This window comes from Mustelus asterias, chromosome 20 (assembly GCF_964213995.1).
Source record: "Mustelus asterias chromosome 20, sMusAst1.hap1.1, whole genome shotgun sequence".
NCBI lineage: Eukaryota > Metazoa > Chordata > Chondrichthyes > Carcharhiniformes > Triakidae > Mustelus > Mustelus asterias.
In genome coordinates, this window is record NC_135820.1 from 17,600,982 (window position 1) to 17,617,969 (window position 16,988).

General features: G+C 47.7%; 1 protein-coding gene across 1 annotated transcript; it reads right to left on the minus strand.

Moving 5' to 3' along the window:
• Positions 1–1,658: 1,658 nt before the first annotated feature.
• Positions 1,659–10,602, minus strand: LOC144508414 (phosphoenolpyruvate carboxykinase, cytosolic [GTP]-like). Its single transcript, XM_078236299.1, has 9 exons — positions 10,482–10,602; positions 9,307–9,560; positions 8,160–8,341; positions 6,898–7,101; positions 6,571–6,758; positions 5,172–5,334; positions 4,670–5,026; positions 3,747–3,842; positions 1,659–3,178 (listed from the first exon to the last, which is right to left on the minus strand). The coding sequence occupies exons 2-9, from the start codon at positions 9,528–9,530 to the stop codon at positions 2,724–2,726; spliced, it is 1,869 nt and encodes a 622-aa protein (XP_078092425.1). The 5' UTR covers positions 9,531–9,560; positions 10,482–10,602; the 3' UTR covers positions 1,659–2,723.
• Between the last annotated feature and the right edge of the window lie 6,386 nt (positions 10,603–16,988).

Genomic DNA, 16,988 nt, shown 5'->3' on the forward strand with positions numbered 1-16,988 from the left:
GACTGTTCTCTTCCTGTTGGGGAGCACTTCAGCAGTCACAGGCATTTGGCCTCTGATATTTGGGTAAGCGTTCCCCAAGGCGGCCTTCCCAACACACGACGGCGCAGAGTCACTGAGCAGAAACTGATAGCCAAGTTCCGCACACATGAGGACGGCCTCAACCGGGATATTGGGTTCATGTCACACTATTTGTAATCCCCACAGCCTGCCTGGACCTGCAGAGTTTCACTGGCTGTCTTGTCTGGAGACGATACACATCTTTTTAGCCTGTCTTGATGCTCTCTCCACTCAAGTTGTTTGTATCTTAAAGACTTGATTAGCTGTAAGTATTCGCATTCCAACCATTATTCTGTAAATTGAGTCTGTGTCTTTATATGCCCTGTTTGTGAACAGAATTCCCACTCACCTGAAGGAGGGGCTTGGAGCTCCGAAAGCTTGTGGCTTTTGCTACCAAATAAACCTGTTGGACTTTAACCTGGTGTTGTTAAACTTCTTACTGTGTTTACCCCAGTCCAACGCCGGCATCTCCACATCATGACCCGCAGGTGCCCCAGGGACCACTACGACCCACAACCCCACACCACCAAACCCCCAACGTTGTCCACACAGCACCAGGGCCACAGCTCCCCTAGCCCCCGTATTCAGCACGCCTGAGCTCCAGGAGCCGCCACCACGCACCAACAATCTGAAGGGACTACAGACGACTTGAGCAACTACGGCCTGGCGCCTGAACCAACACCGCGGCCACCTGAACCGACACCACAACCGGCACTACGGCGGTCGCATCGGCAGATCAAGTCCCCAGAGAGACTAAATTTGTAATTCTGTAAATATCATTCCACCCACCTCACCCCCGCCGGACTCTTTTTTAAACAGGGGGTGAATGTGGTAAACCACTGTTAGCTTATTACCTGTATATGTGACATGCCTGGACACATCCCTGCCGGTCCTCCCCGAGACTCCTCCCCCCCCCCCCCCCCCCCCCCCCCCCGGTCCAGGTATAAAGGCGACTGCTCCCTACCCCCTTGCCTCAGTCTGGACCAGTTCATCGGCATGGGTGTGCTCCAAGTCTTTTGCTAATAAAAGCCTATTTGTTCTTGCATACAAACTAGTCTTTGCTCGATTGATGGTGCATCAATGGGCCAGATTTTTCAAAAATCTTTTAAGACAAAAAAACTCCGGGGACCAACTTTTAGGCTGATTTTGGAAGTTTAAAAAGGATAAAGACCCAAATGGTGAAATGGTTAAATGAAATTCAAAATTCAGACGGCAAGGAATTACAAAAGGTCGTCAATGTAGCCCAATCCATCTCGCAAACCAGCCTCCCATCCATTGGATCTGTCTACACTTCCTGCTGCCTCAACAAAGCACCCAGCATAATTAAGGACCCCACGTCCACCGGACATTCTCTCTTCCACCTTCTTCCATCATTCTGCATTCTCTTGTTTCCTTCTCTATGAGTGGTATGCTTTGTCTATATAGCACGCAAGAAACAATACTTTTCACTCTATGCTAATGCATGTGACAATAATAAATCAAATCAAAATATTGAAAACAACTGAATAACAATTTATTTTAAAAAAACACATACAAACAATAAAACTTTCCAGCAGAAATATTTTGAACAATAGCATACATAAACTTTGTTACAGAATATTTTGAACAATAGCATACATAAAGTTTGTTACAGAATCATAATTTAGAATTTGAACAAATTAAGATTGGTCAATGATTTGAATTTTTACCCAGTGTCAAACCCCGTGCATGTGTTGTTTGACGTATTCATAAATCTGACAAGCCACAGGCAATTGACAACCGATCAATTCCATTACTGTGCTACTGGCTGCATCCTGTCCACAATTGATACCTTTATTGCATCTGATACAAAAAAAACTAAAGCTAACAGTTCTCAACTTAAAACCACATTGCCCCAATATGTTCACCTCACTGCATATCTTTCCTGGAAGCTGGTAGGAATTATATATGTCCATATATATATATATATATATATATATGCTTGTTCCTGAGGTTTGAAGGACTCTTCAGTACCGTTCTGCTAAATCTCAAAACAGGAATAGAAATGTGCATTAAATGATAATATTTGCAGGCAATCAGAGCACTCTTGGAAATGTTTGAACAAATAAATCTTCTCCCCTTGCATAAACTATGCCTTTCCAATTTAAATCAGGATTCCAGTTTTGATTCAAGTTGCCCCCAGATCTTTGTAACCCCATTACAAAGTTAAAATCACGTGCATCAGAAATGACAGTACAACTTCTGGGGAGTTGCTGAGCGATTACAGGACGTGTTGTGCTGGTGATACCCTTGGCTTACAGAGCTGGGCTAAATTTCATCTCTCCAAAACTCTCCATCAGACTGACTTCTCATTAACAGAGTGAGTTAAAACTGTGTTTCCTTTGCACAGACAGACAACATTGTGTTTTGATATACTCTCAAAATGCAATTCTAGACCATAAAAGTCCCACGGTCATCTTATAGAATTCTATGTTCCTAAAATCTCCTGTTTGAAGGGATATTTTCCTTTCCACCTGAGTCCTTTGTTATCAAGTAAAAACGTGAGTACACAATCTCTAGCATTCCTAAGTGCATGTAATGTTCAATCTAACTCATAGTATCAATAAACAATGAGTTGCAGAATGTCAATGGGGTACAAATGATATGTAATAACCATGGCTTCTTCCTTGCTGCCGATTTGTCCTTTGTTACACCCGACTGATTCTTTGTTTTAACTGCAGCAGCTGATTGGCCACATCGCTGGGAAGGTCAGTGTTGACTTGGTCTTCAAAATATTTTCTGATTGCTTCTATTTCCTCTTCCCAGAATTCTTTCTCGACACTGAAGAGTGCGCCCATGTTGACCTGACCGAGGCCCTTGAGGTTCAGGGTGCCGTCTGCAGGAACGAAGCCCAAAGGAGAGCGCTTGGCGCAATCCTCCCCCTCGATCCTCCGGAACATCCACTCCAGGACTCGGCAGTTCTCCCCGAAGCCCGGCCACAGGAAGTTGCTCTGAGTATCTTTGCGGAACCAGTTGACGTGGAAGATCTTGGGGAGTTTAGAGTTGCTCCTGTGCTCCATGCTGAGCCAGTGCGATAGGTACTTGCCAAAGTTGTACCCAAAGAAAGGCCGCATGGCGAAAGGGTCGTGCATAATGACCTTCCCTGAGGAACAATGACAAAAGGAGCAATGAAGAACTGGTGCTGAGGGTGACACAGGAACTACACAAGTTAACCGTTTGTTCGTATGGAGATAAACAACACCACAACCTAATCAGCCCATTTCACTTCAAATCTAAAGGCTTTTCTGTTTCATGTGTGACCTTAGATAATGAATGTTAGCAGGTTCCTCACTCCTCATCTACTTGTATTCACTTTACACTAGGAATTGCAGGATAGTGTCACTGGTGTGCACTGTGTCACAGCATTCCTGTGTTGTGAATCCCAGTGCTGTGTTGCCCAATGTCCTGGTGTTGTGTGTCCCAAGGTTATGTTTCCTAGTGTCTCAGTGTTGAGTTTCCCAGTGTCCCAGTGTTGTGTTCACCAGTGTCGTGTTTCCCAGTGTTGAGTTTCCCAGTATTCCAGTATCATGTTTCCCAGTGTCCCAGTATTGTGTTCCCCAGTATCCCACTATTGTTCCCCAGTGTTGTTCCCCAGTGTGCCAGTGTTGTTCCCAGTGTCCCAGTGTTGTTCCCCAGTGTCCCAGTGTTGTTTCCCAGTGTTACTCTCATACCTTTGTGTTCTGCTGCAGCTGTAGCCTCTGATCTCATGGCTGCTCCGATGAAAACACCATGCTGCCAGTTGAAAGCTTCATAAACCAGAGGGACGCCTGGAACAGAATGACCAAGAATGTCTTTGAAATAATGAACTTCAATACACATAAGTGTGAATGAGTATATCTTAGTAGAGGCAGACTAAAGAAAGCTTCACACTCTTTGGAAAATAAGAACTAAACTGAGAGACACAGAGGGGTCTGGAGGTGCACACGTACAAAATTTCAAACTGCAGTTGTGCAGTTTAATCTGACCACAATAAACAACAGGGCATTGAGGTTAGTTACTAACAAGATAGAACTGCAAAGCAGATAAGTTATGTTAAACTTGGAGAGGATTTGTTAGACCACATTGGAATACTGTACACAGTTCCAGTCTCCCTTTTATGAAAAGGACGCAGGCGCTAGAGAAGTTTAAACAAAATTTACGAGCATGATAGTGGAATTGAGAGGTTGTACTTATCAGGGAAGATGGAAATGGTTGAGGTTCCTTTGTAAAGCAACAATAGAACGAGGGATGTCCAAACAGAGGGATCTTTAAGATTATGAAAGTACTTAACAGAGTCGATGCAGTCATGAATCTGCTGATAGGGTGAAATGGGGGTGAAATGGGGGTGAAGAGGAAGCAGACTAGTGCAGAATCAACACGAACATCGACCTGTTGGGCCGAATGGCCTGCTGTAAGTACTATGTGATTCCTATGTAACATCACACGTATGTTTTAATACTGTTACGCAGCCATCCCAGTTACAGCCTTTCACTAAATGTCTACTGCCAGACTTCCTGAGCTCCCTGAGCAACTTTCCAACACAGCACCAGCGCAGCTGACTCGATCTAACACCCGAATATTTAGCTGTGTTGTTCTATACATTCCACTATTGTACCTTTTGGCCTGCGTCCTCCAAAGACAATCCCTTCAATGGGAACTCCTTCAGGAGACTCCCAGTCTGGGTCGATGATCGGACATTGTCTGGCAGGAGTACAGAACCTGGAGTTGGGGTGCGAACATGGCTCTCCATCCTCTGGACTCCACGCTTTGTTTTTCCATGAAGTCACGGTGACGCCGGGGGGCAGATTGTCATCGATTCCTTCCCAGTAAACCCCTCCATCGCTGGTCTCTGCTACGTTGGTGAAAATGGTGTTCTTGCTGATGGTTTTCATTGCGTTTGGGTTTGTTTTGACAGACGTTCCGGGCGCCACACCAAAGAAGCCATTTTCTGGGTTGATTGCTCTCAGGTTACCTGTGGGAAGGTCCCGTAAGGGAGGTATTAATAAAGTGACTGGGCTTTCACCAGGCAATGCACCTTCAATACAGAGTAATCACTTTCCTCATTGAATCATTTCACATCTGCGCTAAACTATAGAGAGAAGCTGAGAGAAACAAACCTTGTTCATCGAATTTCATCCAGGCAATGTCATCTCCCACACACTCTACCTTCCAGCCAGGCAATGTGGGATTCATCATGGCCATGTTTGTTTTCCCACAGGCACTGGGGAAGGCAGCAGCAATGTACTTCTTCTGACCTTTGGGATTGGTCACTCCCAGGATCTGGGGAGGGAGAGGAGAAGCTGGTGAGCAAATGATGTCCGTTCGCTGACCCTACAGTCTAATCTACATTTCTCATACGTGCAGCATGGGACATGCAGTGTGTGTGTTCACACTGACACAGGCTGAACAACCTAGCATTGCTGAGTATTTCTGCACCATTTACTTTATTCCTTCAGGGATGTGGGTGTTGCTGGCTGGGCCAGCATTTATTGCCACCCCCTAAATACCCTTGAAATGTGTTCTAGGCCATTTCAGAGGGTAGGCCATTGCTGTGGATCTGGAGTCACATGTAGGCCAGACCTAGTAAGGACGGCAGATTTCCTTCCCCAAAGGTCCTTCATGAACTAGATGGGTTTTTTGACAATTAGATTTTTTAATTCCTATTTTTTATTGAATTTAAATTTCACCATCTGCTGTGGTGGGATTCGAACATGGGTCCCCAGAGAACTCCCCTGGGTCTCTGGATTACTAGCACTGTGACATTATCACTACACCACTGCCTCACCCTTTATTTCGCATGGCTGATCCCAAATGATTTAAAATCTTCCAGTAATGATGCACCTGAAACGCTTCATTTAACCTAAAGTTCAAACATTATTCAGCTCTGTGTGAGACTGAGAAACATGAATCATTGTCTAGCGACTCGTCAGTGGCAGAATTTGCATTTATATAGCACCTTTCAATTCCTCAGGATGGCCCAAAGAACATTCCAGAAAATGACGTACTTTTCAAGTGTGGTGACTGATGTGATATCAGAAACATGGCAGCTCGTAAGTGCACAGCAAGATCCCACAAACAGATAGTGAATGACCAAATCAAGTAGTTTCAGTGACATTGGTTAAAGGATAAGTATTGACCAGGTAACCGGGGAGAAAGAAAAATCATCCTTTATCCTTCAAATGGTGCTGTGGAATCTTTTGTACCTACAGGAGAGTCCACAGGCACCTTCAGTTTAATATCTCATCTGAAAGATGTCAGCTGTGACTATGCAGCACTCCTACAGTACTGACTGGATTGTCAAACCCGGATTATGGCCTCAAGTATCTGGAGGGGGCCTTGGTTCATTCACCTCCGATGGGAGGTGAAAAGACTATCAATCCAGCAAGGCTGACATCTCAATGCAGAGCTTAAATCTGATATTTGTCTTATTTCAGAAGTTTGCTTCTTTCACAGGCGAGACTTTATTACAACTGCAGCTGTTAAAGATCCAGTAAAGAGTAACTCCTGTATTCTTACCAGCATGTGCTCAGCCAGCCAACCCTCTTCCTGAGCAATCCTGGAGGCGATGCGCAGAGCGAAACACTTCTTCCCCAGCAGCGAGTTGCCTCCATAACCACTCCCGAATGAAATAATCTCCCTGCGCTGAGGTATGTGGGCGACCAGTGTCAGCTCAGGATTGCAGGCCCAGTTATTGACCAGTGGCCCTAAGGACAAGAGATGGATTGTCACCCAAAGCTGGATAAAAATCTGCTGGATCAAAGGAAAAGCCCCCTCTCCCCTTCCCTCCCCCCCATCGCACGCACAGAACTATCATTCATTCCAAAACGCTGAATCCAAACTCACTCTTTAGCGGTAAGGGGCATCCGACTGAATGAAGACATCTGACAAACTGGCCAGTCCTCAGGGTCTCCAGTACAGATGATCCCATGCGGGTCATGATTCTCATGCTAGCCACGACATACGGTGAATCGGTCAGCTGGATCCCGATCTTGGACAGAGGAGACCCCACAGGTCCCATGCTGAATGGAATCAGGTACATTGTTCGGCCTAAAGATTGACAGGAAGAAAATTGTTGCTGAGACTATTCCGGGATGGAATTTGCTTGCTCTTTAAATCCTTATAAACTCACGATTAAACTCAGATACTGTCATCATCCCAGCCCAGACACTGACTATTAAAGCATTTACAGCAATACAGGTGGAATAACAAATATCCTGAGTAACACCAAGATAGTTATCTCACCAATGGATTGGGATGAGGACATAACCATAAGAATGGAGTTCAGAATTTCCACCTATGATCCAAACACCAAGCTCCCTTCCACCTCTCATTTGTACAACCCGTACTGAGACAGAGAGACGGGGATAAAAGTTCCTTTGATTTTGGTTGCATGTTTGGCTGACATTTATCATGGCTGGCAACACAGTGGCACAGTGGTTAGTACTGCTGCCTCACAGCTCCAGAATCCCATCTTCAATTCTGGCCTCGGGTCACTGTCTTTGTGGAGTTTGCACATTCTCCCCCTGTCTGCGTGGGTTTCCTCCGGGTGCTCCGGTTTCCTCCCACAGTCCAAAGATGTGCAGGTTAGGTGAATTAGCCATGGTGAATGTGCGGGGTTACAGGGACAGGGCAGGGGAGAGAGCCTGGTACAACACTCTTTCAGAGAGTCGGTGCAGACTCGATGGGCCGAATGGCCTCTTCTGCACTGTAGGGATTCTATGATTCTACGATCTGCATTGTGTACTGTTCATGCCAGCTGCTGCGACTCCCCGGAATGGGCAAGTCTGCCAACCACAGCACTGTAGTTAGGACAGCTGAATGGTGCAGATAGGAGGTTTGTCTGCAATGTAACTCAGTCAGAAGCTGTCACAGTTAACAGCAGAGATCCTGGCTCCTCCTCAGTAGTTCAGGAACCCCTGTCTAAGGTATTGTACAACGTGAGAAGCAGGTGAACAGAATGGTTGGATAACTTTAGTGTGATACGGTCCACACTGAGGAGTCAATAACTGTGATATAATCACCACACCTTTATTAAATAATCACTCACAATTCTGTGTGCAGATAGAATAGCCCAGAAATAACCCAGATTGAATGAATGTCTGTACCTTTCATACAGTCTGGGAATCGGGCATCGAATGCCTTTTCAAACTCCTTCTCCGACAGCCAGCGTCCGAGCTGGCTAACTCCACTCTTTGCTGTGGGAATGGTGTCTCTCTGTTCAGGGGTTATAATCACAGTTTTACTCTCCACACGAGCAACATCCCGGGGGTCTGTGCGAGCTAACCAGCTGGAAAGAACAAAAATTAATCCAATTCAGTCACAGTGAGTCCAGCTTTAAGATGTCAGTCATCATCACAATTCAATAATACATCCAGGCCGTGTGTGGTGATTCAGAATTGAAGGCAGGAACTTAGACCAGTTACTTCATGTGTCCAAACTGACCGAGACTGAGTGTAATGGATTTGTGTATGTGTGTTTGTTTGTGTGTCTGTGTGTTTGTTTGTGGGTGTCAGTGTGTGCATGTATGTGTGAGTGGATCAGTGTGTGTACATGTGTGTGTGTCAGTGTGTTTGTGTATGTCAGTGTGTGCGTTTGTGTGTGAGTGTATCAGTGTGTGCATGTGTGTGTGTCAGTGTGTTTGTATGTGTCAGTGTGTGCTTGTGTGTGGGTGTGAGCGTGTGTCTGTGTGTGTGTCAGTGTGTGTGTCTGTGTGTTTGTCCTGGACTAGTTTTGACTGTCTCTTTAGAAATCTGCTATAGCTTTAAATTATTTACAACTATAGTGCAGCTTTGAATCTTCTAAATTAATTAGCTTCTTTCTGGTTTGTATCCACTGTTATACAGTTAAATGATTTGTGTGGCCCTTCATGTCATTTTACAGTCACAGGAAATCTCTCCCTTGCGTTGCAGGTGCCAGGATCTCCGTCCATTCACCTTTTGTGCCATTAAGGGCAAAAGAAATGAATGTGTGCACAGTGAATTGTCTGCACACTGACCCAGCAATCTCACCCAGGAGATATAAGCAGCAGGTTTGGTGAATGGAAGCGCTGCACTGGTAGAGCAGCAAATAGTCTTCTGAAGCTATTACTGATGCATGTTGGCGGGACATTGTAGAGCGAATGTGCTCTGCATGTTACCCTGGGATACCTGAGCTGGGAGTGCTTGTTGCTGATGCAAAACGGAAACATTGCTGCCGAGAACTGACAAGCGCAATAAAACTTTACCAAAACGTGGAGAGGAGAAAGGTACTCACCAGTTCTCATACTTGCGTAAGCGTTTGATCATCCCTTGCTCTTCCATCAGGGACAGAATCTGCCTGTTTTCTTCCTCACTGCCGTCACAGATGTGGATGCTGTCTGGCTGACACAGCTTTGCACTTTCCTCGACAAAGTCTCTCACTGCAGAGCTCAGCGCGTTCAGATCCCCCTGAACCACATTCAGAGGGAGCCGGGGTGCAGACTGGAGCTGTGGTGCCATGGCTTCTTCGAGAAATGGGCCCTCAACAACCTGTAAAACAATCATTACGGCACTGCTTAGAGCGGTCAGAATGCACTTGTGTCTTGATTGTGGCAAAGTATTAACATGGACAGAGTTAAAGAAAAGGAAAGTGTTACTCCAATTATTATTTTCCAGCCTGCTGGCGACACCTTTTAAAATCGTGGATTGGATTTTCACTGTAACTTCATTGCAGCGTTAATGTAAGCCTAATGTGACACTCATAAATAAAACTTCTAAAAACTTTAAGATGCTGGCGGCATCTGTTAAAATTGTGGATTATTGGAATAATTCACCTGGGTAAGTATAATTTAAAGAAATGCTAATTGATGAAATCTGTATTGAAAGGAACATGATTCCCACCATTTAGTTTAAAGTTTTTTCAAGTTTGAAGTTTATTTATTAGTGTCACAAATAGACTTATATTAACACTGCAATGTGAAAATCCCCACGTCGCCACACTCCGGCGCCTGTTCGGGCACACTGAGGGAGAATTTAGCATGGCCAATGCGTCTAACCAGCACATCTTTCAGACTGTGGGAGGAAACCGGAGCACCCGGAGGAAACCCACGCAGTCATGGGGGGAATGTGCACAGACAGTGACCCAAGCCGGGAATTGAACCCAGGACCCTGGCGCTGCGAGACAGCAGCACTAATCAGTGTGCCACTCTGCCCGCCCCGGCTGCACATCTTTGCACAAAAGCTGCACATCTTTCTCAGCACAAGGAAGCGAGAGATAATGCAAGAAAAAAGATCCAAGAGAAAGAAGGTGGAATAAGAATGAAAAAGAAGTACAACTCTCAGTCATATGAAGAAGTAATCTGCGATAAAACATGGTTAAAAGTGTAAATTGCACATGTTGTTCCACACCACCATCTATTTCCATAATCGCTGATCATTACCTTGTATCACACTATATTGAGGTTCACTTACTCAGCTTAAGAGGTCTGTCTCAAGAGTAGCTTCAGGACGATGATTTCTTCTTTATCTTCTGTTGTGCAGCTCGAATTCTGAGGTTCTTCAGGTGTCTGAGTTTTTGCTAAGCCGCCTGTGCCTTTAAATAGAGAATGACAGGACCTCCCACCGCTCAGGGATAAGGGGGCTCGCCACAATCGTCACTGAATGGGAACACACCTCATTGATGTTGCAGTTAATACGTAATCCAGGATGAGCAAGTTGTACTCTGCATATCTACCCGAGCAATCAGCAATCAATAGCTTTGAAAATATGCAACTGCCACACCTCCTCATAGATGCAGTTAATACACAATCTAGCCAATAATCTGTTCCAACAATCAATAACTGTCAAAGTGTGCTTTTTTTGCTCTGTTCAGCTGAGGTAGGCACCTTGCAATGCTTGCTGAAGGTTCTATTGCCAGACTCTGGCCAAGCTCTGATGCAATCTGTGTGTTGTTTTTGCATCCAAAAAGTGCTGTGTGAGCCTTATGGGTGACATTTCCCATTGATCGGACAGGGCCATCGTGGTTGCTGACCCTCCAATCAGTCTTTGCAAAGCCAGGTTACACCTCCAGAGTTGATGGACCGAAAGCATGGGCAGTGTCACTGTCTGATAATTGGTTAGGAATGGGGGCACGACTCAGGTGTGGACTCAACTCCAGAGCAACTGTGGAGCTTAGAATAGAACAAACTGGTGGAAAGAATTACTTCTATCTACTGCCCTTCATTTCCTCAGGATTTTCTAAAGCACCTTATCATCAATTAAGCGCTTTTGAAGTGTTGTAATTTGTGCTGTTGTAATTTAGAAAATTCAGATCATTAAAATGTCATGAACAGGTACAAAAAAAATCCAAAAGTCTAATGCAATGGTGGCCTTTATATCAGAAGAATAGAATACAAGAGTCATACTTTAGCTTTACAAAGCTCTGTTAGATCACTGACCAATTTTTATAGAGGCACCATAGAAAGCATCCTTTCTGGATGTATCACAGTTTGGTACAGCTCCTGCTCTGACCAAGACCGCAATAAACTACAAAGGTTTGTGACTGTAGCCCAGTCCATCACTCAAACCAGCTTCCCATCCACTGACCCTGTCTACACTTCCCGCTGCCTTGGAAAAGCAGCCAGCATAATTAAGGACCCCATGCATGCCGGACATTCTCTCTTCCACCTTCTTCCATCGGGAAAAAGATACAAAAGTCTGAGGTCATGTATCAACCGGCTCAAGAACAGCTTCTTCCTTGCAGTCATCAGACTTTTGAATGGACCTACCATATATTAAGTTGATCTTTCTCTACACCCTAACTATGACTGTAACACTATATTTCTGCACTCTCTCCTTTCCTTCTCCTCTATGTACTCTATGAAAGATGTGTTTTGTCAGTATACCGCGCAAGAAACAATACTTTTCAGTATTCCAATACATGTGACAACAGCAAATCAAATCAAATAAAACACTGAGTAGTTCGGGATGATATTCATTAGCAATGATATTCTGGTCTTGGAGAGAGTGCAGTGTAGATTTAACAGAAGAAAAATTACACAAACTAGGATAATATTAGAGTTATAGAGTGTTACAAGACAGAAAGAGGCCCTTCAGCCCACCATGTCAGTGCCGGCCATCAAGCCCCTATCTGTTCTAATCTCATTTTCTCAGTCAGTAGCCTTGTATGAAATGGCGTTTCAAGTGCTCATCTTAAATGTTGTGAGGGCTCCTGCCTCCACCACCCTTTCAGGCAGTGAGTTCCAGATTCCGACCGCCCTCTGGGTGAAAATGTTTTTCCTCAAATTCCCTCTAAATCTCCTGTCCCCTACCATAAATCTATGTCCCCTGTTTAATGATCCATAGAAACCATAGAAACCCTACACCACAGAAAGAGGCCATTCGGCCCAAAGAGTCTGCACCGACCACAATCCCACCCAGGCCCTACCCCCATATCCCTACATATTTTACCCGCTAATCCCTTTAACCTACGCATCTCAGGACACTAAGGGCAATTTTTTAGCATGGCCAATCAACTTAACCCGCACATCTTTGGACTGCGGGAGGAAACCGGAGCACCCGGAGGAAACCCATGCAGACATGAGGAGAATGTGCAAACTCCACACAGATAGTGACCCAAGCCGGCAATCGAACCCAGGTCCCTATTTACCCTATTTAAGTCCCTCATAATTTTGTATCTTAATCAGATCCGTTCTCAGCCTTCTCTGTTCGAAGGAAAACAACCCCAGCCTAACCAGCCTCTCTTCATAGCTAAAACACTGCAGCCCAGGCAACATCCTGGCGAATCTCCTCTGCACCCTCTCCAGATCAGTCACATTCTTTCTCTGGAATTTAGGAATTTAAAGGGCGATTTGATCAAAGTTTTCAAAATATTTGAGGAATCTGATAGTGTTGACAGAGAGAAACTATTTCCAATGGTTGGGGAGTCGAAGACTGGGGGCAAAGGGCAAAATCTTGCCAAAAAATGGCAGAGTGTTGGGTCCGGCGTGAAAAACAGACAGTTTTGCGCCGATGGCACCGGCGTGTTTTGGGGCTGAATCTTACAGCTCATTAGTATTCATTTCCATTCCCACAAGTTCCTGCTTCTGCAGTGCCTTCACTCTGATTCACCCACTGCGTAACAACATAACTGCTGCAAGCACTGGGGAGCTCTATATAAACAACTCCCCAGCATTTGTTCCACAACGACTGCAGGAGATGGCCAGCAAGAAGGCAGCACTGCCCTTTCCGGGGGGGGGGGGGGGGGGGGGGGGGGAGGGAGGGGGGTGAGGGGGCCCTCACCAGGCTGCTGAGAGGAGTGGGAAACCCCACTCCAGGAGACGGCCGTCCAGCAGGGTCACCAGCCCTGCCTGGGATGCAGTGGCAACCCTGGTCAGTGCAAGCGCACTCCAGCAGAGGATGGAGACGCAGTGTCGGAAGAAGATAAATGATCTTCTTTGCTCAGCCAGGGTAAGTGAACCATCCCCAGTCTCCCACTCCCTCGCATCCCGAACCCCTTCGCTCATTCAGCCAACTTGGCCTTTGCCGAGGCACCAGGTTCCCTCCTCCCTCCCACAATCATCATGTTGCCCCAGTAGCTGCAGTGCTCCTCACACTCCAGTTTCCACCCAAGCCCCACTCCTGCCACCATCGTAAATGTCAACACTCCCACCTACACTCTTCCTCTCTGTGTCATTGCAGGACAAACTCAACCACAACAGGTGTGTGCAAGCACAGCCAGCTGGAGTCACACCCGAGCTGATAATCCTCACACCTTTTAAGAAGCGAACCCTCAATCTGGCCGGGGAGGAGGAAGAGCGTGACTGTGCTGCTGGTGAAGTGGAGGCAGCAGAGAAATGTGAGAATCCTCAACACGTATGCTGTCTTTCCTCACATCTCAAGTGAGTAATTGAAGTGGTTCGCACTGCTGCCTCACAATGCCAGGGGCCTGGGTTTGATTCCTGGCTTTGGTCATTGTCTGTGTGGAGTTTGCACGTTCTCCCTGTGTCTGCATGGGTTTCCTCCGGGTGCTCCAGTTTCCTCCCACAGTCTGAAAGATGTGCTGGTTAGGTGGATTGGCCATGCTAAACTCTCCCTCAGTGTACCCGAACAGGCACCGGACTGTGGCGACTAGGGGACTTTCACAGTAACTTCATTGCAGTATTAATGTAAGCCTACTTGTGACTAATGAATGAAAACTTTTTTAAAAACTTAATTAATGTTTCTTCCACATTCCTTCTCTTGCAGGCCGGCCAGCAGAATCTACCAGACTTCAGCAGTTCAGAGGGGGATTCTCCAACCCTACCACTGAAGAGGCGTCACAGCTTCACCCGCACCTGGCACCAGCACAGGTACTCACATCTCAGTGGGTCCAATAAGTAGACAGGCTTCTGGGTCACTCACTGATGAGTGTGTCACAGCTGAAGATCCACAGCAGGTGGAGGCAGGGATGTCCCAAGGAATTGGCACTCAAGGAGATGCTGGAGGCCTGGTCTTACTGAGCCCCTAGCCGATGATGTGCCTCTGGGCCCAGTCATCCCACAGCTGCTGGAGCTGCAAAGGCAGAGTTGTGAGCATCAGGAGTGGATAACAGCATCCCTCCGCAGGCTGACTGGAGGAGTCCCATTGCTTTATGTCCGAGGAGATAACTTCAGCATACCAAGGCCAACACTGTGAGAGTGGCATCCGCAGTGGAGACCTTGGTGCAGGATTTACACTCCATGGCAGGAGATGTCGCACCATGGCTCAGCTCATGATCTCCATGATTGAGGGCACGAGCTCCATGGCTTCAAATGTATGGTGCGGGCACTTGTGGGAATCCACGAGTGTCTGCACCAGAGGATAGTGGGCCTTCTGGACCTCACTCCAGCTGCCCCTGTATCCCATGTAGGACCACCGAGCCCACTGGGCACCTGAAGGGATGAGGATCATCTGGTACACAGCCTGGGGATTGGCACCCCAGAGACCCTGGGGGTGTCCTGCCTATCTGAATGCCCCCCTTTCTGTGAGCGACCCACCTCCAGCCCCACATGACACAGTGGCACATGGTTAGCACTGCTACCTCAGGGATTCGGGTTCAATTCCCAGCTTGGGTCACTGTGTGTGTGGAATTTGCTCGTTCTCCCCGTGTCTGCATGGCCATGCTAAATTCTCCCTCAGTGTACCCGAACAGGTGCTGGAGTGTGGCAACTAGGGGATTTTCACAGTAACTCCATTGCATTGTTAATGTAAGCCGACTTGTGATTAATAAATAAACTTTTATTTTACTTTACACGCTGATGAGGGCAACACTGCCAAACCCGTGCTGCCCAAAAGCAGGCCAGGGCCCTCAAGGTTCAGATCCCCCCGGGGACCCCTGCCAAGGTCGTCTCAGGCAACAGAGCGTGGAAATCAGCCCATCACCTCAAACTCAGCTGCGGATCGTGGGGAAGCACCAACACGTACTGGGAGGGTGAGGAAGATTATGACGCGAGAGGCACTAAGTTGGCACGGGTGAAAGTAGGCGTTAGTGTAGAGAGGTCACCGCTGTATAACGTTACAAATAATAAATCAATCTGTTCACTCACGGAGCCTCCACCCTGTCCTTTCATACTGCTAAACTCGACCAATCCACACACACACCCAGTGCTTCATCCCTGTGGAGTGTGAGGATGGCTGTGCGAGGTCCCTCCCACACTGAGGACAGAGTGAAGAAGCCCCACTGCAGGCAAGCCCCACCCTCCAATCCCCATCCCCACCCCCTCAATCCCCATCCCCACCCCCTCAATCCCCATCCCCACCCCCTCAATCCCCATCCCCACCCCCTCAATCCCCATCCCCACCCCCTCAATCCCCATCCCCACCCCCTCAATCCCCATCCCCACCCCCTCAATCCCCATCCCCACCCCCTCAATCCCCATCCCCACCCCCTCAATCCCCATCCCCACCCCCTCAAACCCCATCGCCACCCCCTCAATCCCCACCCCCTCAATCCCGACCCCACCCCCTCAATCCCCATCCCCACCCCCTCAATCCCCATCCCCACCCCCTCAATCCCCAACCCCACCCACTCAATCCCCACCCCCTCAATCCCCACCCCCTCAATCCCCACCCCCACCCCCTCAATTCCTATCCCCGCACCCCCTCAATCCCTATCCCCAGCCCCTCAATCCCCACCCCCTCAATCCCCATCCCACCCCCTCAATCCCCATCCCCACCCCCTCAATCCCCACCCCCAGCCCCTCAGTCCCCATCCCCACCCCCTCAATCCCCATCCCCACCCCCTCAATCCCCACCCCCACCCCCTCAATTCCCATCCCCACCCCCTCAATCCCCATCCCCACCCCCTCAATCCCCACCCCCACCCCCTCAATCCCCATCCCGCACCCCCTCAATCCCCATCCCCACCCCCTCAATCCCCACCCCGTCAATCCCCACCCCCTCAATCCCCGGCACTCTTCCCGAGATCCCGTTCAGGGAAGGATAAAGCCCCCCCCCCCCCCCCCCCCCCTGGATCCAGCCATCGGGACCACAGCAGTTTCATTTTGCATCTCTTCACCTGAGCGGGATTGGCCAAGGGGCTGTCGAGGTGCTGATTGGCTGCCCACCTCGGGGTTAAGATAAAAGTGAAATCCTGGTCAGATATTCAGAGGGTCCGGCAGTGCCTGAGACCATCATTCCAGCTTTGATAAACCCCGTGATGTTCCCGCTCATTGGCACGGCACATGCAGCTCTCTGTTAGGCAGGAGTCAGACATATTGCTGAGGATGAGAGAAGCTTTGTCCTCGCTGCAACTCATCATCGTTCTCCTGCAGAGTCAGGCCAATGGCTGCAGGTCCCTGCCATTGAAACCATTCAACCAAACGGTTAGATAACGGTGGCACTACATCGTGAGCTTGACCTTGCAGCCATTGTGGGAGACTTCAGCACCAGCAACTCCCGCTGGCCCCTGAAACCAGAGGCAACCAGGGTATCCCTCGCTTGACGGCTAATTCTGGCCCTGTCCCTGCACAGCGTTCTTCC

Coding starts and splice junctions, on each gene's coding strand:
- LOC144508414 (XM_078236299.1), bottom strand. CDS start 9,530: ATGGCACCACAGCTCCAGTCTGCACCCCGGCTCCCTCTGAATGTGGTT. Junction 5,027..5,171: donor GATGAAATTCGATGAACAAG/GTTTGTTTCTCT, acceptor ACCTTCCCACAG/GTAACCTGAGAGCAATCAAC. Junction 3,179..3,746: donor AGCTGCAGCAGAACACAAAG/GTATGAGAGTAA, acceptor ATTGTTCCTCAG/GGAAGGTCATTATGCACGAC.